This window comes from Prionailurus bengalensis, chromosome A2 (assembly GCF_016509475.1).
Source record: "Prionailurus bengalensis isolate Pbe53 chromosome A2, Fcat_Pben_1.1_paternal_pri, whole genome shotgun sequence".
NCBI lineage: Eukaryota > Metazoa > Chordata > Mammalia > Carnivora > Felidae > Prionailurus > Prionailurus bengalensis.
The window spans coordinates 59,289,878-59,306,434 of NC_057348.1; the positions used below are offsets into that span (position 1 = coordinate 59,289,878).

The 16,557-nt window shown below is 55.0% G+C and overlaps 1 protein-coding gene across 1 annotated transcript in view; it reads left to right on the top strand.

Annotated features, from left to right (window-relative positions):
- Positions 1-16,557, top strand: part of UROC1 (urocanate hydratase 1) — a 40,494-nt gene that overhangs the window by 9,308 nt on the left and 14,629 nt on the right. Inside the window, exons 2-15 of the mRNA XM_043588306.1 lie at positions 588-718; positions 1,801-1,894; positions 2,876-2,935; positions 3,259-3,387; positions 3,527-3,588; positions 7,135-7,201; positions 7,289-7,432; positions 9,323-9,411; positions 10,584-10,646; positions 10,940-11,119; positions 11,402-11,499; positions 12,291-12,363; positions 13,225-13,346; positions 15,239-15,309. Coding sequence (XP_043444241.1) covers positions 588-718; positions 1,801-1,894; positions 2,876-2,935; positions 3,259-3,387; positions 3,527-3,588; positions 7,135-7,201; positions 7,289-7,432; positions 9,323-9,411; positions 10,584-10,646; positions 10,940-11,119; positions 11,402-11,499; positions 12,291-12,363; positions 13,225-13,346; positions 15,239-15,309 — 1,383 coding nt within the window. The remainder of the gene's footprint in view (positions 1-587; positions 719-1,800; positions 1,895-2,875; positions 2,936-3,258; positions 3,388-3,526; positions 3,589-7,134; positions 7,202-7,288; positions 7,433-9,322; positions 9,412-10,583; positions 10,647-10,939; positions 11,120-11,401; positions 11,500-12,290; positions 12,364-13,224; positions 13,347-15,238; positions 15,310-16,557) is intronic.

A 16,557-nucleotide genomic window follows, 5' to 3' on the forward strand; every position in this document is an offset into this window, starting at 1 on the left:
CAAGGCCCTGCGGCAGGACCAGGAACATCAGGGATGTGTGGAGGAGTGTTGGGGGGCTTGGGAGTTGGGCTGCCTGAGAAGCCCTATGAAGGTTTCTTCTTTCTCCTGGCCTGCCCCAGGCCTGCCTGAATTTGGAGGAAAATGTGCAGGGTGCGTGCGCTGTCTGACGCGGCTTGCCAAGGTGGGCGCTGGTGGAGGGTTGCTTCTCTGCATTTGCACAAGGTGCCTGTGAGCTCCTGGGACATCTCTTTCCTGCCCTTGAGTCTGCATCTCCCAGTGTAGCTGCAAGCCTCAGGGAAGGCCACCCTCTGGTCCTTGACTGGGATCAAGCAGTCTGGTTTCCCGTGAGCAAGACGAGGAAGGGCCTACACGTTTGCCTATGTGAAGGGGGAGAGCAATCTGGGAAGGCTTCTTGCAAGAGGCGACCTTGTAGACGGGCCTGGAGTGAGAACTAGGTGGTCTCTGGATGGGGCCATGGATTTCTGAGTAGGGAAGGAGGATGTCCCATCATGGAAGCCTCGTGATCCTTGGCCTGGAGATCCTCTGCCCCCCTGCTGCCCCTCACCCCTCTTCCCCCCACTCCCCAGCTCGCACTGAGGAATGCCCTGCGCTACTTCCCCCCGGACGTCCAGGAGCTGCTGGCCCCTGAGTTTGCCCAGGAGCTGCGACTGTACGGGCATATCTACATGTACCGGTTCTGCCCCAACATTAAAATGAGGTGAGCACTGGTAGGTGCAGCTCCAAAGGGGGCCCAGAAGCTCCCAGGGAGGGGCCGATTCAGGGGTCAGCAGGGGGAAGTGCAGGCTGTCCACACCAGGAGGCGTGCTGAGTTGTGGCGTGCTGAGTCAATGCCCCTCACACGGAGAGGGCATGATGGCTGTGTTGTCACCTGTGGGGGTCTGTAGCCTGGAGCTGGCTGCAGGCCCCCCAGCCTGGCCAGACGATAAGGGAATCCTTTCCAGAGAGGTCTCTTTGGCCTACCATTCTGGGTAGTCAATCCTGTGCAATTCTGGAGCCAAATTGTGTACAAAATCCCTTTCTAAACCTCATGTCTTGTCCTGCCAGGAAGTAAGGAGATAGCTTAGGTTCAGGCTGAGCTGTGCATGGCACTGGAAGCCTTGTGAAAATGTAGATGGCTGGGCCTCACCCCACACTGTGGATTCAGCAGTTTGGGAGCAGGGGGGCCAGAAGGGTCTGCCCTTCTCACAGTTCCCAGATGCTGCTGCCCCCGCCCAGGGCTCACGCTCCAAGCACCTTTGTTCCTCAATGTGCCAGAGGTCCAGACCTGTCTGGAACCACCCCCAGGGGATGTCATTCTCCCCATCAAGTAGGCACCACGTTCCCTCATTCCTGTTGGGGCCTGTTGGCCTGGCATCTGCTCTAGAATTGATGCCAGGAGCACTGGTGACATGAAGGAAAGAAGGGATGGATAATAAACTCCACCCGGAGGAGATGCTTCTGGAAAGCAGACTTCAGCTTTATTTTGAAGTCCATCTTCTCCCAGTTGGAGCCCGCCAAGGGGGAGGGAGGGGTGGCCCGGGTGCGGTAGGGGCCTAACTTGCCATCCTTGGAAGGGCAGGGGTGTAAAACACAACGTGAGCACCAGCGTGGGCCGGCCTAGGTGGTCTGGAACCGCCTTCTGCTGGCAGCTCCCAGGAGGCTTCTGCAGGATACCAGGTCTTGCTGTGCACACCTCTGTGGCCGGATGCTGTGCCATGGCCAGGGAGGGCCTAGGCTTCAGCAGGCCGGAAGCCTCGTGCCCTCCCCTCGTCACACCTGGTGGCTGGACTCCCCTTGCAGGGCCTACCCAATCGAGCAGTACCCCTGCCGGACGAGGGCCGCTGCAGCCATCATGCACATGATCATGAACAACCTGGACCCTGCCGTAGCCCAGGTAACAGCCGGGGGAAACTGAGGCAGGGGCCAGCACTGCCCAATAGAAATGTAACTCAAGACATACATGTAATGCTTTTAAGCTTTTTATTTAGAAATAACGATCGATTTGTAGGAAGTTGTAAAGATAGTGCAGAGGGGACCATAGACCCTTCTCCCGGCTCCCCCCGGGTGGCTACATCGTCTGTAACTACAGTACAGCATGCACCTCCAGATATCAACGTTGGTATGATGGACACACATGGCATTTTAAACTTTCTTAAAAAAAAACACAAAACTTTCTAAAAGCCACATGAAAAAGCAAACAAATGATAATGAACAGATTTACTCCTATATTTTGTCCATCCCAATGTATCAGAAATGTTATCATTTTAACATGGAACATAAAAATCACTGAGACATTTTACCTTTTTCCCTACTAAGTCTTTGAAATTGGGGGTGAATCTTACACTTAGGGCATGTCAAATGAGCCATGGTTCCAGTGCTCAATAGCCACACTATTGTGTGGATGATGCAAGTCTGGCCACATGCATCTGTCATGGGGGTCCTTGAGAGCCAGTCTGTACATCAGATACCCATATCTGATAAAGGATAACCTTTTCAGGGGTGAGTCTCTAAGTATTATACTTGAAGGCAATATGATCCTAGAATTTGAATATTCTACCCAGAGGTGAGAGCTTCCTCAGCCCTGGCCTTGACCCCAGAACCTGGTCACAGACAGACCCCTGACACTGACCCTGGGCTAACTTCCCAAAGCGATCCCAGATCCAGCTCTGACTCTCACCTCACGCTGAGCTCTTACAAGATCATGGGGGGGCCAGTGTTCCTGCAGAGGTCACTGTGTCTGGGCCTCGCCCTTTCTGCCTTCTCCCCCTGCCCTTAACACTCTTTCTTCAAGGGCCAACAGCCATTGGGCACAGCACAGAGGTGGGGGCCCTCCCTTCCCAGACCCCCATCTCAGATGACACCATGTCTTCTCCAGTTTCCCCAGGAGCTCGTGACCTATGGAGGAAATGGGCAGGTGTTCAGCAACTGGGCTCAGGTACGCTGGACTGTATGGCCTTTCCCCTCCCCACATCTTCTGGCCTGGTAGGATCTAACAATCTAAGGCTCAGGACTCAGGTCTCTGCCTCCCTGATGCCTGAGATGCTGACACTGGGCATTCTGGGGGTACTAAAGGCCCTCAGGGCATGTGTGGCATTATTCGAGGCACCAGGAGCCGCTGGAGAGTAATGAGGGCCTGAAGGAACAGGGCACTGGCAGGACTGCTGGGGCTGTGGGAGCTCTCTGGGCCTGGGTGGTGACTTGGGGCTCAGTGTTGGCCCTCCACTTACAGAGCCTTCCGTGCTTTGCTCTCCCCTGCAGTTCTGGCTGACGATGTCCTACCTGTCACAGATGACAGAGGAGCAGACCCTGGTCATGTATAGCGGACACCCTCTGGGCCTCTTCCCAAGCAGCCCCGGGGCCCCCAGGCTGGTCATCACCAACGGGATGGTGGGTCCTGGGGCAGCCGAGCACAGTGCCTGCCTGGGGGCAGCAGGAGAGCCAGGTGCCCCCAACACCTGCCTCCTCATTGTTTCGGAGGGCTCTGTCCTCCCACCCCCAGCCTTTGGCTCCCATTCCTCTTTTCCAGGTCATTCCCAACTACTCCTCCCGGACAGAGTATGAGAAGCTCTTTGCTATGGGAGTTACAATGTAAGTCTTGTTTCTCTCCATGCATCCATCTGTCCAACTTGGTTTTTGACAGCCTCAAAGTAAGCAGCAGATACAACCGCTAGGAATTCAGTATTTGTTTACAGGGCTTTTTTCTTCGGAAGTGAAATTTACATGAAAGGCGCATATCCCGGTGCACCATTTGATGAGTGTAACAAATGTGTGTACCTGTGCAACCCAAACCCCAAAATACAGAGCACAACTGTTTCATTTGTCATAAAATTAATGCAATGTGTGCTCTGAATTGCAAACATTCCCCCCACCCCCGGAACATTATTTTAAAAAGAGGTATGGCGAAAAGGAAACCCCTCTCCCACCCTAGACTCCCTATTTCACATTGTGTCTTTCCAAACATTTCTCATGCACATACAGAGTCAGGTAGACCATTATGGATGCCATCTGCGCCAGCCTTTCCACCCTGGACAGTATAGCTGGAGACTGTTCCATTTCAGGAAACGTGGGTCTAATGCACTCTTGTTTTACCTGCAGTGTTCGATTGTACCATGATTTATTTAGCCCCCTTGCCACCTGATTTGGGTTGTTTCAGGTTCTTTGGGCTTATAAAGAACGCTACAGTGAATGTCCTGATCCGTACATTTTTACGGATCTCTGGGTGTGTTGCTCTTTGCTACCTGGCCCAAAGTGGGTCTGCTCTACCCGGGAGCTGTACACAAAGACCACACCAGGTGGAGGTGCCTCACAAGGTCACTTTAATCATCAGAATAAGGAGGTCATGGGGAATCATGTCCAAAGCCACTCTCTCAACAGGCTAAGCAGGCTTCTTTTATGAGGGCTCAGGATGAATATTCAGAAGGTGGTTTTAATATTATAATGAAGCTGAGGTAACTGTCAGGCACTTTCTGATTCGTCTGTGGCAGGGCTTATATTGTTCTCAAATGTTCCTTTTCCTGTTTCAGCCTTTCCTTAGTTAGTTTCTAAAAGAAACTGACAGGCAGGAGCGTCCAGGCATTTCCTGAGTTCAGGAGTGAGTCCTGAGTTCAAGGGGTCAAGGACTCTTGCCAGGGACAAGGGGTGATGAGGTCTGTAGTATTGGGAGCCAATTAAGCCTCAGGCTAAGATTTTACAATGTACTCATCATAATTGTCACTATCAGGTGTCAGGTGTCCTGGTGAGCTTTATAGATACCATGGTGTTTGCTTCTCTGTACAAGCCTCTGACCTAGGCGCCCTTATTGGCCCAATTTGTGGAGGACGAAACTGAGGTTCAGAAACCCTATTACTTTTTTGGTTGGTCCTAAGTAGCTACTGTTACTACTATTTACTGCGAGCCTGATGGCCTCTTCTTCACCAGTGGAAGCAGCCGCAGGGTCAGAGGGACAGGGTCTGCATCCTGGACCTGCTGCCTCCTAAGTGTGACATTGGACAAGGTGGCGTGCTTCTGTTTTATAGATTCAGGACAGAGGTTTAAAGAGAGTAGAACTGCAGAGTCAGACCTGGTCTGCTGCACCTGAGGATTGACCCGGGTGCTGTGGGCAATTGACTAAAATGGCTGCAAATCACCCACACAGGCGGGAAGGGGTTTAAACGTTTAACTTAGCCAAGCTGTCAGGCTGACACAATGAAGTTACAGATAACAGTACCAGGGTGGATGTGGGAAAACAGGTGGTCGCAGGTTGTGGGTGGGTCTAGCAAGGCTGGGGGTGGCCGGAAGGACTATACCTAGCGACTGGGGTCAAAGTTCCAAGTGCAGGAAACTTGATCCCACAATTTTACCTCCTAGAGTTATTTTAGGAGCAGCATGTAGTGGGTAACTTGAGCACAAAGGACTGAATTAGAAGGATTTGAAGTCAGCTCGCAGCTCGGCAGTGTATCCCTGTATAACCTTGGAACTTGGGTCCTGTCTGTTCATAGCTCCTGCCTCAAAGAGATCCGTGAGAATTCACAAAACAATCAAGAGGACACCCTTAGTATGTGGTACAAAGGGAGCCGTGGGCCCTCTGCTTGAGTGGATATGGGTCCCCAAGGCAGAGGTTAGGGGGTCCATGCGGCCTTGTGGGGGGTTCTGATGGTTTCACTCATCTCCCTGGGTGGATGTCTATTATATTAGAACCATTTTTTATATTGTATAATAGTCATACAACCTTCCACGGTAAGGATAATGCCTCCCCCTTTTTTGGAAGAAGATGAAGAGGTTCCACGTGGTCCAGTACCTTATCTTAATTATAGGATAGACTTGGCATTCAGACTCACACCTGCAAGAATAGGATCTAGAAGAGAGGAGGGGCTGGGGAGAGTTGCTGGGCGACAGGAACCCAATAGAAAAGAGACAGGGAGTTGAAATGGACCAAGGACAAAAGCAAGCGGCAGTAAACCTTGGAGCATCGTTTACCTCAGGGGTCCCCAGGGAAGAGTAAAATTAAGGCAACAGAAAAAAAAAACCCAGAAAAATGCACTGCCAAAAATATTCAAGTGTTTGGTAATTATCAAGGGATAGACACAGGCACCCTCATGCATTGCTGGTGACAGTCACTTTGGAATTTGACAATGTCTAGTAATATTTTACATACTTGCACTTGATGACTGAGGCCTACCCCTTCCTGGTTTCTTCCCCGGGCCAGCGAGGCAGACAGGAGGTCACTCACTGCAGTGTGATTCGCGTAACGAGATCAGAGGGGGCAGGGGAACATTCTGTGGTTTCTGATATACACAGTGTGGAACCATGAGTAGCCATCAGCAGGACCCGTGTGTGCTGATGTGGAAAGACCCCCGCAGGTGAGGGGCCCAGCTGCACAAGCAATACCAATACCTACAAGATGAGGCCGTTGATGTAAATAATACGAATACTAATGACGACAATAACCCCACCTGCAAACAGTGACCCCAATGCCATTCGGTGATGGCATAGCCCGCAAACCTGAATGAAGCGTGCCGCTCTGTGAGCGCCCTTTTCTGAAGGCGTCACCCCTGCCTCCCGCAGCTCCGTGCCCTCCTTCCAGTAGGTAGACCCCCCCCCCCATTGGAGGTCATTGAATGTCATACCAACAGAATCCCACAGAATGGGTTCTTTCACATTCTGGCTTCTTCACTGAGCCACGTGGCACAGGAAGACTTTGGTCTGTTTCTTTGCCGCGAAGCGTTCTGCTGTGTTCTTACGCTGCCGTTTGTTTCTCGCTCCTCCATGCTGGGTGCTCCAGCTCTTCCAGGGCTTGGCCACCTCAAACAAAGTTGCTGAAAACAGTGGTGGGCCTGTCTTCACATGGGCGTGAGCGCAGAAAGTGAAAGTGCCGGATCACCTTCCGCCTCCGTTGTTAGGCCAAATGGCCCCCACAGTGATTTTGCCACTTATATTACAGTGTTTAACAGATCAAAATCTGTGTATAAAAGGTCCCGGAGGCCAGAGGGGACCAGAATTGGGGGACTGTAGCTTTCTCTATAATGGTTTCTTTTTTTTTAAAGGAAAACGTAGGAATGCATTTTGGGGTAATCGAAAATGAATTTTAAAGCATGTACCTTTTAAAGCTGTGCCTGGCACTGAGCTCAGCCCTGAGCTTGCCTTCTCTGTGGTCAGGTACGGCCAGATGACAGCAGGCAGCTACTGCTACATCGGTCCCCAAGGCATCGTCCATGGCACAGTGGTGAGAAACAGGGGCCACGCCTGGCTGCCGGGGGTGGGAGGCGGACGTGCTGGAGTGGAGAGTGAACTCGTCCTCTTCTCCCCACAGCTCACCGTGTTGAATGCCGGGCGACGGTACCTGGGGGTCAAGGACCTGGCTGGGAAGGTCTTTGTCACCTCTGGGCTGGGCGGAATGAGTGGCGCTCAGGCCAAAGCCGCGGTCATCGTGGGGTGCATCGGCGTGATAGCAGAGGTGAGCCCAGCAGGCACTCTGCCCACCTGCGTCCTCCCTCAGTCTAGAGCCGCCCCCACTCACAGCCCTCTCTTCTCCTGCACCCCCCCACCAGCCCTCCAAGCCTCCCAGGGTGGGTTCCCATGGCAGCCTATGCCTCCTGCCTTCAAAGTGCCCATCTTCCCCCACGGTCAATGCCTGCTGATCCCCCGCACCCCGCCCCGGGAAACTGACCTTCTGTGGGCACCGCTCCCCTTATCCCTGGAGATGAACATAGCCTCCCCCAGCTCGAACAGGTCACAGTCAGGTGAGGGCAACAGACGTCAGTAGAGGTGTGTGCACGCAGTCTTTGGCCAGTGGTTCTTACAGCTTTCTTTGGTAGAGCCAAGGAGAGGAAGGGAGCCAGGGAGAGGAGGCGAGGAGCTTTAAGACAAGCCTTGGTTGGGTCGGGGGTACCTTTCTCATGGGAGATATATTTCCTGCTTCCAAGGGGACAGAGGAGGGCCTGAGTGTCCTTGTACACGGGGTCCCTTAAGCAACTTTTATTTAAAATAATCAATATGCCAATGTGGCACATTTGTGGGGAGGGGCTGCCCTTGGCCCCTATATAGAAAATAAGTTACAGCAACTAATGTTAGCTCATCCCCTGGAATCTGCAGAAAAATAGCCTATGTTTTTAAAAAGCTTTGACCTCCCCTCGTCTCATCCTCAACCCTCATCCTCACCTACTTCCCCCTGTGTCTTCAAAACATGTTTGCCACAGGGGCGCCTGGGTGGCTCAGTCGGTTAACCATCTGACCCTTGGTTTCGGCTCAGGTCATGATCTCACACTTCATGAGTTTGAGCCCCGCATCGGGTTCTGTGCTGACCACAGGGAGCCTGCTTGGGATTCTCTCTCTCTCTTTCCCTCTCTCTGTCCTTCCTGCATGCACATTCTCTCTCTCAAAATAAATAAATAAACTTAAAAACAATACGGGGCACCTGGGTGGCTCAGTCGGTTAAGTGTCCAACTTTGGCTCAGGTCATGATCTTACAGTTCGTGGATTTGAGCCCCATATCACTGACAGCTTAGAGGCTGGAGCCTGCTTTTGGATTCTGTGTCTCCCTCTCTCTCTCTGCCCCTCCCCTGCTTGTGCTCTGTCTCTCTCGAAAAATAAATAAAAACATTAAAAAATTGTTTTAAATACAGCATGTATTTTTTAAAAGTGTTTGCCACAGAGAGAGCAGTACATATTTGTAATAAAATTCCCAGATGACAAATAAGCAATCCTAAAAAGAGAGAGGCACCCACCTTTGTGATTTATACTCAGTTGGTACTAAGCCTGTGTCATACACTCTTATATTTCTTAGGAGCCCACCTGGGTGCCAATAGTAAAATCAAACTACAGCCGCTTGCACAAATAAGGTTTTGTTTCTCTCACGCAGCCCACAGTGCTGGCATTGTTTCAGCGGCTCCGCGATGTCAGGGCTAACATCGCTAGATTCTCTTGGGTTTCCCTCGTGCGTTCAGAATGGCTGCCCCCACCCCAGCCATCGCATCTACATTGAAGGCAGAAAGGAGGAAGGGGGAAGGTGCCACCTGTGACTGACTCGATTTTAGCAGGAAGATGATACCTCAGAAACTCGTTCTTTTACCTCACTGGTCAGTTTTGGATCGAATGGAAGTTCTTCCCTAAAAGGGAGGCTGGAGACAGTGGAAAGAGTAGTTGTAGTTAGCTTGGAGTGGGGCCACAGTGTCGCCCTGAAAATCCAGGTTCTGTTGACAAGGAATGCAGGAGGGGGAGTAACTACGGGAAAACAGCTCGTGGCACCTGTGCTGCCATGGGCGATCTACGCGGGGGATGGCCTCCTCCTGGTGGAGGCTGACATGCCCAGTGACTGACTGGGTGGCCCTGTGTCTCATGGTCCCAGGTGGATAAAGCCGCCCTCATGAAACGCCACCAGCAAGGATGGCTGATGGAAGTGACCGACAGCTTGGACCACTGCATTGAAAGACTCAGGTATGGCGCCTGACCTGGGCCTGGGGAGGCCACAAGAAGGGATCCGGAGGCTGGGCTGCTGTATGTGGGCCTGTTAAATGCCTGATACTCAGCCACGGGCTGAGCGAAGGCTGTGCCTTGTATTTCTCACTGTTGTGGCCTGAGTGCCCAGCCTGGAGCCTGGCACGTATTAGGTGCTTGCCTCATCTGTTGGGGGGAAATGAAACTTTGAAAGACGGAACCGTTCCTCGGTGTGACTCCACCAGGTTCGGGGTAAGCCGATCTCCCTCCCCACTTGTGGTCTGGTTGTTTGAGGGGGGTGTCGGCAACACTGCCCTCCGGTTTGATGGCTAAACTACGGGAATGGGGGAAGGACTGCCCTGGGGGCTGCTGATCTGATGCCGTTTTTGAAGCTTGCTCTCAACCGACACACTTTGGAGACCTGAGCTCTGTGCAGGGAGGACGCACCACACAGCGGCTCTCCAGCCCCGCCACGATCAGTCACCCACGGGGCTTCAAAGGGGGCTTGGAGGAAAATGTCCAAGTACATACCAAATTGAGAAATACTCCCATTACTAGGATCGGATACTGCTTGACACTGATCTCTTAAAAATGCTAGTTTGGCCCCATGGCAACCGCTGTGTAAAACTCTCAGATGAGCTTCCATTAAATACAGGAGACATTCCAGACTGCTGGTGGGACACAGATGGGTCTGGCCTGATCTGCCTCCTATGCCTGTGAATGCTGCTTAGCATCCCGGACGCACACACACGCTGGCACACACGTGCATGCACTCATCCACGTGCACACTCACACACTCACCACAAAATCAGTTCCTGTCAGTTCAGCAAAATGCCCTAAGCAGCCCGTCTGGTTATACTTCCGGGGAAGACACAGACCGAGTTCTAGAACAATCCCAATCAGAGCCCTAACGGCAAGGGTCCTGATTCTGTGAATTGCCTCGAGTTGGCTCATCACTGCTGTCATCTCGGTTCTCAGTTTTCCCTGATGGGGCATTCACGTCTCTCTTTCCTTTACGGTTCTGGGTCCTCAGTGGACACCCTTTGGAGGTCCCTGTGCCTCAGGCCCTATGCTGGCACACAGTGCCTTCAGTGACCTTCTGCATTCTCACCAGCTTGGTACTGGTGGGGCAGGTGCAATGGACCATCTGCTCTGCTCTTGTCCCCTTCTAGGGAAGCAAGGAAAAGGAAGGAGGTGCTCAGCCTTGGTTACCATGGCAATGTAGTAGATCTTTGGTAAGTGGGGGATGGGATTTGGCAGCCTTGGGGACCCTGGGTGAACTTCCCCCTCCAGACAAGGTACTGATGGTGGCCAGGCTCCCCAGACACGAAGCTTCCAATGTGCTCTGCCTGAGTCTCTGCTCCCAGCTTCGGAGGCCCAGATCCTGGCCTGAGCTCATGGCAGGCCGCCTTCCAGCAGAAGTTCTTTCAATAGAGAAGGGCAATCCCCTGCTGGCTGGGCCTCGAACTCAGGCCCCAGATGGTGCCTTCCCCTGCCCCAGGCATTGATCTCCTCATGTCTTTCCCAGGGAGCGGCTGGTCCACGAGTTGGACACGACGGGGGAGCTCTTGGTGGACCTGGGGTCAGACCAGACGTCCTGCCACAACCCGTTCAATGGCGGTTACTACCCTGTGCAGCTGGGCTTTGCAGAGGCGCAGAGCCTCATGGCCTCCGACCCGGCTGCATTCAAGAGCCTGGTCCAGGAAAGGTGATGAGTTCCCAGGGCCCAGGGGGCACACACAGCCAGCAGGAGCTTTTATACTGGGGACTCTGGCCTCTGCCTGGTCCCCCAGGGGCCAGCTGTGCAGCCTTAGGCAAGACCTTGAATCTGTCTGAACTGTCTCCTCATCTGTCAGATGAGATGGAAGTAAGCAGAGCTGGCTGAGCTCCACGGGATGGGGCTGGGGGTGACAGTGGTGAGGCACAGAGGGCCTGCTTTCAGGGCCTTGCTGGTGGGTAGGGCTGATCACTAACTGCTGGCCTGTTGCAGCCTGAGGAGGCAAGTCTCAGCCATCAACCGACTGGCCAAAGAGAACTTCTTCTTTTGGGACTATGGCAATGCCTTCCTGTTGGAGGCCCAGAGAGCAGGTGAGAGAAAATGAAGGTCACATGAGGGGCCCCCAGCCTCCCAAGCTTGGAGGGGCCAAGATTTTGGGCCTTGGGAATACTCCCTTCTCACCAGCCAGGAGTAGCCTGGCAGGTGCCCTGGAGAGGTGGGGGCCACGGCCTGCAGGTTTCACTGTGCCCCTGCCTGGACCTTCTGGAAGCTGGTCTTGCCAGGTCCTTGGCCTCTCTGGGCTTCAGTTTATCCATGTGCCTTAAGAACACAAAGTACCAGGGCGTCTGGGTGGCCCAGTTGGTTAAGCGTCCGACTTCGGCTCACATCATGATCTCACAGCCCATGAGTTCGAGCCCCACGTCGGGCTCTGTGCTGACAGCTCGGAGCCTGGAGCCTCCTTCGGATTCTGTGTCTCCCTGTCTCTCTGCCCCTCCCCTGCTCATGCCCTGTCTCTCTGTCTCTTGATAATAAATAAATGTAAAAAAAAAAAAAAAAAAAAAAGAGACACAGTGGAAAGTCACCCCCCCACCCCCAGCCCTTTTTCTGGTGCCAGCTTCCCTCCTGGAGTTCGAAGGTTCTGGCGTGTCATGTTGGGAATGTGGGCACAAACATGTGTATGCCCCCACCCGGCCCCACACCAATGGCAGCACTTGCTGTCTCCCTTCTTCGTCGTAAAATGAGACCCAGGGAGGCTTCCCTATCAAAACTGGCGTCTTTGTTTAACTCACCATCTGGGTAGTGGTGTAAGTCCTCACCTCGGGGCAGGGCCCGCCAACCCTCAGACCCTCCAAGTGATTCTGGGCGGGTTCTGTGCCCGCAGGAGCTGACGTGGAGAAGAAAGGCGCCAACAAGACAGAATTCCGCTACCCTTCGTACGTCCAGCACATCATGGGGTGAGTGATGGGGTCACCTGCGGCATCTGGGTCCTAGACATTCAGGTTGGAAAAGTCCCCAAGTAGGGAGAAGGAGGAGGTAACCAGAGAGAGATCGGGCTGACAGTGGAGGCCACCAGGCCACATGAAGGAATTTGGGCTTAAGCAACACAGGGACAGGGATGGGAAGCTTGCCAGCCCATTTGTGCACAAGATGGGACCAGAGAAGAAGGGAGAGGAGGAAGGCCATGGTCTCCTTCTTGGATTCATCATGGGTGAGGAGGCAGAGACCCAGGGGGCTGCACTGCCAGGCTGCAGCAGGGGGCAGCGGGGTCGGGGAGGGGGGCTGTCCAGAGAGGACGGTGGGCCCAGGGGGCTGGGTGAGTGCAGGAGCCAGGCGGGGCCCAGGCCTCTCCATCCCTCTGCCTGGAGGCCACCTAGGAAGGTCAGTTCACCCAAGGCAAACTTGGCCAAGTCCCCACAGTTAAACTCTTTCTCCCAACTACTTGCTTTTAGTTCACTGATTTTCAGGTTGTCTTTGTAGTAGTTGCACTAGAAAGGAATTTCTGCCTGTGTCCCGGCTTCTGCAGCAAGAGACGGTGCCGGTCTAAGAGTTGGGACAGAGAACCGGGGTGGGGGTGGGCACTGAGGGGAGAAGGTGGAGTTGAGCGGGGGAGGGGACCTGGGGGGCTGGCCTCTGAAACTTGCTGTGCAGTTAGCGGCTTAGGGGCGTCCAGCAACAGTTCTGGATGCTGAAGCCCTGACCTCACGGGCCCACACACCGCGTCCCCAACACACCCCTCTCAGTTCTGGAACACTGTAAGTAGACCTCCCCTCCTTGGTCCATGGAGGGTGCAGCCAGGCTGCATTTTGTCCTCGCAGAGACATATTCTCCCAGGGATTCGGGCCTTTCCGCTGGGTATGCACGTCAGGGGACCCCCAGGACCTGGCGGTCACGGATGAGCTGGCCACGTCTGTGCTGGAGGAAGCAATTGCTGACGGAGGTGAGGCTGCAGGATGGGACACGTTCACAGGCAGGTGGCCCACCACAGGCTCCAGGGCAGCCCACCCCCTTGACGCAGTCCCCCCTTCCCTGCTCGTGCTCGGCCTGGCCCCCGGGGCACGAGAGCACGTGGACTTGGGGTTTGTGCCTGTCGGCGGTGCTTCTGATTCTTCGTAGCTGTCCTCTGTGCCCACTCTGCTCTCCCCATGTCCGTGGGTCTGTGGTCTCTGCGACAAAGAGCTTGCACTGCCTTCCCACGTGGATGGTGGTGGTCGTTCCCGCGTCCCTGCCCCCGCCCCTGGTTTAACCACAGTCGCTTCCTGTGTAGTGCATGTGACGTTGCTTCTCACGTGGAGAAGAGAAGGCAGGGGTTTTGTGAAGCTTCCTCAGCTGTCAGGACTCCTACCCGCACTTCTCTGCAGCTTTTCTGCAGGTCTGGGCCACCTTCTCTCTGGTTTGCTGCGTAGGTCCTTCAACCTTTGGCTGCTTGTTTTTGATCCCCAGGGCCATTCGCCCCTGCTGCCCACATCCAGGCTGGGCAGGCTGGGACGGGTCCAGGATACATGGGTGCAGGGCTGGAGAACAAGGGGAGGGCGGGAGGAACTGGGCAGGCGGAGGCCTCCTGGGAAGGAAGGGATCCTCTCTTAGAAACCTGTCCTCCGGGAAGAAGCCCTGAGCTGCAGCATCTGCAGGTGGCCCCCACGTAAATACTCTCAGAGTGGCTGATTCCCATCGAAGCTCCATGCACAGCAGTGGCAGCGTTTGCAGCAGGCAGGCAAGAACGTGAACAGGGAAGGGGTAGAGACCAAGAGAGAGACAGACAGATCCGAAGCAGGCTCCAGGCTCTGAGCTGTCAGCACAGAGCCTGACGTGGGGCTCGTACTCACGAACCGTGAGATCATGACCTGGGCTGAAGTCAGTCGCCCAACCGACTGAGCCACCCAGGTGCCCCAAGCATCTGATTCTTGGTTTCTGCTCATGTCATGATCCCAGGGTCATGGGATCCGGCCCCACGTTAGGCTCCGGGCTGAGCATGAAGCCTGCTTAAGGTTCTCTCTCTCTCTCCTGGGACGCCAGAGTGGCTCAGTTGGTTAAGTGACCACCTCTTGATTTCGGCTCAGGTCACGATCTCACGGTTTGTGAGTTCAAGCCCTCTATCGGGCCCCACGCTGACAGCTCGGAGCCCACGTGGGATCCTCTCCCTCTCTTTCTGCCCCTTCCCCACTCACGCGTGCATTCTCTCTCTTTCACAATAGGTAAATAAACAAGAAAGAGTCTCTCTCCTTCCCTCTGCCCCTCCCCTGCTTATGCGTGCGTGTGCACACACTCTCTCTGAAAAAGTGTAAGTTTATTTAATTGAAATTTTAATGGTATCTGTGTCAACCACTGGGTCACACCATCCCTGAGGATTTAACTGTCTGCTCTCATGAGCTAGTGGAAGCAGGTTCCTGAGCAACACAGCTACCACCCGACTCTGCATGCCCCCCACACTTTAGCTGACCGGCCTGCTTTCCTGGGATAGGAACTCAACTTCTTCCTACCTCTGCGCCTTTGCCTTTGCTGTTCCCTCTGCCTCAAATACTGTTCCCTCAGCCTTTTGTGTGGCGGGTTCCTTCTTAGCATTTCGATTGCCGCTTGACAGCTACCTCCACAGAAAGGCCTGGGGCCCCCCTGACCCGTCACCCTAGTGACCACTTCACCATACTTCTTTCCTCCATGGCCCACAGCCTCCTCTGTTCCCAGTGCCTGGCCCAGTGCCTGGCATACAGTGAGGACTCAATAGTTGAGGGAATGGATGGATGGCGATGAGTGGCTGCCGGAGGGAGGGCCTGTGCCCGAGCCCCACGGGACGGGGGCTCCTGGTGCCTGCAACACCACTCTTTCTCCCTGCAGTGAACCCGGCTGTGAAGCTGCAGTATGTGGACAACATCCGCTGGATCCGGGAGGCCGCCAGGCACCGGCTGGTGAGGGCTCTGCCTGGCGGGAGGCAGGGGTGGGCCACTGGACTGCCCTGACCAAGGCGGGGTACCGCTGGCCATGCCCGGGCTGGCAGACGTGAGCCCCGGGACGGTGCCAAACACACCCTGTGGGACTCCCTAGGTGGCAGCCTCCTTGGCCTCAGAGGAGGCAGCAGCAGCCACCTCACCCGGCAGGCTGCGGGACCTTGAAAGGGTGGCCTGGGGCCTGGGGGCAATGGCCAGGGCCGGTCGGGTCGTTGCTCACCCAGCTGATTCGCAAACCGCTCTCTCAGGTCAGGCCTCCTGGCTTCTCAGCTGTGTGACTTGGGACGAGTGGCTCAGCCTCTCTGAGCTTCCTGTCCTGGCTGGGCTGGGCAGTGGAGCCGCTGCTGACGGTCTGCACACGGGGGCTGTGGTGGTGCACCTGCTTGGCACACGCCCTCTGGTGGCAGTCTGCAGGAGGCACTTCCAGCCCGGGCTGGGCAGAGGGTGTATGCGCGTGCTCCCGGGCATGCGAATGTGACTCAAGGTGATGCCTGGTGGGGACATCACTTTATACTGATGGGTCAGAGAGGTGTCTCTGAGGAGCTGAGTTGTGAGTTCAGCTCTAAATGCTGGAGGACTAGGGGGCGGGGGAGCAGCCATATGACAGTGGGGGGAGGCAGAGGACCAGCCAATGCACAGGCCCTGAGGCAGCAGTGGCCTTGGTGTACGGAAGACGAGCAAGAAACGAGCCTTTGACTCACACGGCTTTGTCCACAGACCCCGATAGCCAGACGCAGCTGCCGCATCCGCACTGGCGTGTCCTTGGCCTGGGGGTCCCCGGGCCAGAAGGGGGACTCCCTTGAGCACCGCCCCCATGTCCTGGGCTTCTGTGACCAAACACCCCCCACCCAAAGCGCCACCTCCTCCTTGCCCAGTGGCTTGCACACGTGTTTCAGCCACAGAGACCCCCGTGCCAACAGCGGTCTCTGTGACCACACAGGGTCTGAGACACCCACCGGATGGTTGTTGAACTCGAGGGTCGGGGCCTCGGGGAGGATGGGCGGGAGTGGAATTGTGCAGGGCCAGTCCAGAGGCGGGCCTGGAGAAGAGGAGGACCCCAGCCTTGAGGGAGGGGCACCGACAGAGTGGGAAGGGGCTGGCGGGAGGTTGGGAGGTCAGGGGCATGGGGAGTGGCCCTCTGGAGGCCGCTACAAGGGCCGTGAATAACCGGGACTGTCTCTTCTGTGTTTGAGTTGGAGTTTTCAGAGG